This window comes from Mandrillus leucophaeus, unplaced genomic scaffold, assembly GCF_000951045.1.
Source record: "Mandrillus leucophaeus isolate KB7577 unplaced genomic scaffold, Mleu.le_1.0 Scaffold565, whole genome shotgun sequence".
Lineage (NCBI taxonomy): Eukaryota > Metazoa > Chordata > Mammalia > Primates > Cercopithecidae > Mandrillus > Mandrillus leucophaeus.
Genome location: NW_012106086.1, coordinates 1,537,135 through 1,539,489, shown reverse-complemented (window position 1 = coordinate 1,539,489; position 2,355 = coordinate 1,537,135). Strand labels below are relative to the sequence as shown.

General features: G+C 60.3%; 2 protein-coding genes across 2 annotated transcripts in view; one reads left to right on the top strand and one right to left on the bottom strand.

Moving 5' to 3' along the window:
• RRP7A (ribosomal RNA processing 7 homolog A (S. cerevisiae)) overlaps positions 1 to 2,355 on the bottom strand; it is a 156,215-nt gene that overhangs the window by 125,553 nt on the left and 28,307 nt on the right. The gene's annotated exons all lie outside the window — the stretch shown is intronic.
• The window catches only part of LOC105552578 (serine hydrolase-like protein 2), a 23,133-nt gene continuing 20,808 nt past the window's right edge, over positions 31 to 2,355 (top strand). Inside the window, exons 1-5 of the mRNA XM_011998288.1 lie at positions 31 to 188; positions 1,101 to 1,250; positions 1,395 to 1,508; positions 1,820 to 1,861; positions 2,221 to 2,240. Coding sequence (XP_011853678.1) covers positions 167 to 188; positions 1,101 to 1,250; positions 1,395 to 1,508; positions 1,820 to 1,861; positions 2,221 to 2,240 — 348 coding nt within the window. The 5' untranslated portion in view covers positions 31 to 166. The remainder of the gene's footprint in view (positions 189 to 1,100; positions 1,251 to 1,394; positions 1,509 to 1,819; positions 1,862 to 2,220; positions 2,241 to 2,355) is intronic.

Sequence of the window (2,355 nt, the reverse complement as noted above, 5' to 3'; positions counted from 1 at the left end):
GAGGGCGGTGTGAAGGCGGGGTGTGAGGCGTGGAGGCGTGGCCTGCATGGGGCGGGGCGGAGCGGGAGAGACTAGAGGCAGCGCCTGGAAGAGCTGGCGTCGCTCCCCTCCGGCGACTGAGCCAGGTGTGAGGGCGTGACGGCTGCGCATTCGCGGGAAAAGAGCGATGGGTGAGAACGCTGCACCAGGTCTCCTTAGACTCCAGTGGGACCAGGAGGCCTCGCACGAGCGCCCTGCTGCCCACCCACCTGATTGGGACTGTGGAGGAGGGCGGGATGGAGTGGAGGGTTCGAGGACCGCGTCGCCCTCCTGGGTGTCGCAGCTCCTTCCTCGGCAGTCCCCGGGCGTAAGAGCGCGACCAGCCGGGAGATGGTGGCCCCGGGACGCGGCCGCATGTGGCCTCGCAGGGTTCCAGGAGCCCCTGAGTTAGCCGAGCGTGCGCGTGGGTGTCGGGGGCGCGCAGGTCTCCAGCCCGGCAGGGACAGCGGAGGCTGCGAGCTCTGGGGGCAGTGGTGGGTCCTGGAGTCCCACCACCTACCCTAAATTTCCACTCCCTCCCTGTCGCCCAGTGTGATCTTGGGCATGTACTGCAGCGCCCAGTGCCTCAGTTTCCCACTCTGTGGAGTGAGAGTGACAGTGGTCCCACCTGTTGCATGTGTGAGGCTTTGGCACCCCTCTGGCCCTTGGGAAAGGCTAAGGAAACTGGCTGTTGACTCTGTTTACTCCGGTTTTACAGGAAAGGAAACTGAGTCTCAAGACAGTTTAGTACTTTGTCCAAGGTCACCCAGCCTGCAAGTGGTAGGGTCCGGACATGACCAGCGCACCGACCCCAGCACATTCTAGAAGGTTCTGCCCCAGTTTAAATGGGGTACATGCTGTGAGGCCTGCCTCAGGTTTTTCCAGCCTAACTTATCTTTCCCTCCTCTGGGAGTCTCCACACCCATGTCTGGCTCTCTCTCCCCATAACCTTCTGGGGGCGCAGCTGAGTCTCTCTGGACACGACCTCTGGCTCAAGCACAGCAGGCAGAGATAAGGGGCTCGGGGAGCACCAGCTTCATGGATGAAACAGAAGGAATGAAAGAGCGGGCTCTGTCTTTCAGGTCTGATCTCAGAGCTGAAGCTGGCTGTGCCCTGGGGCCACATCGCAGCCAAAGCCTGGGGCTCCCTGCAGGGCCCTCCAGTTCTCTGCCTGCACGGCTGGCTGAACAATGCCAACTCCTTCGACAGACTCATCCCTCTTCTCCCGCAAGGTGTGAGGCTGGGGCTGAAGGGAAGTCCAGGGGGAAAGCGGGCAAGAAGGTGAGGGGGGAGGTCTGCAGGGGAGTGAGGAGGGCGGGGAGACAGCTGGCACAGACACCTCTTCCTGCCCTCCAACCTGCTTCTCTCTGTTTCAGACTTTTATTATGTTGCCATGGATTTCGGAGGTCATGGGCTTTCGTCCCATTACAGCCCAGGTGTCCCATATTACCACCAGACTTTTGTGAGTGAGATCCGAAGAGTTGTGGCAGGTAAGAAGCAGTGTATTTTTCGGCACGGGGTTGCTCTGGGATACCCCCTCTTAGCATTGGAGTCGGGGTAGGATCCAGGAAGCTGCACTGGCCTGGGAGTGGGGCCTGGGCTCTGGCCCCAGGTCTGCCAGCAATTCACGGGAGATCTTAGGAAAGTTGAAGAGTTTGCTTCCTCCTGTGGGTCCCCCAAGCTGGTCTCCTGGGTGGACACCCCAGACGCTGGGAAGGGATTTCCTGAGCCCGGGGAGTAGAAGCGAGAGGGCGGGCTGAGCCTGTGCACGGCCGGACCTTCTGGCTCCTTGTGTTTCCAGCCTTGAAATGGAATCAATTCTCCATTCTGGGCCACAGCTTCGGTGAGTACACTGACCAGCAGCTGACTGGGCCCGGAATAGGGCTGGGAGGGAAGGATAGGAGCTACTGCCCCACCGCTTTCCCGTGCGCTTATGAGATCTGCAGAGAGAGATGACAGCATCAGAGATTGACCACTGTACCCTCTGACCTCAGGCAACTGCTGCAAGGGACACAGAGATGAGGGAAATGTGGTCTTTTGAGTGGTTGGGTCTGATGAAGGGGCCATCGTGGCCCAGATAGTGAGCCCCCAGCCACCCATATGGAGCTCGCCTCTCCCTCCGCCACTGGTGGGAAGAAGCTTTAGGGTTTGCAGCTGGGGAGGGAGTGAGGGAATGTCACCCACGGCTCTTTTGTCCCCCAGGTGGCATTGTGGGCGGAATGGTGAGTAGATGGCTTTGTCTGGCCAACAGGGGTCCCTCGGCTGGGCTGGGGATGGTAGCACAGAGGAGGAAGGAGAAGGTACCTGGGACAGGAAGTGCCTCGTCCTGTCACAGTA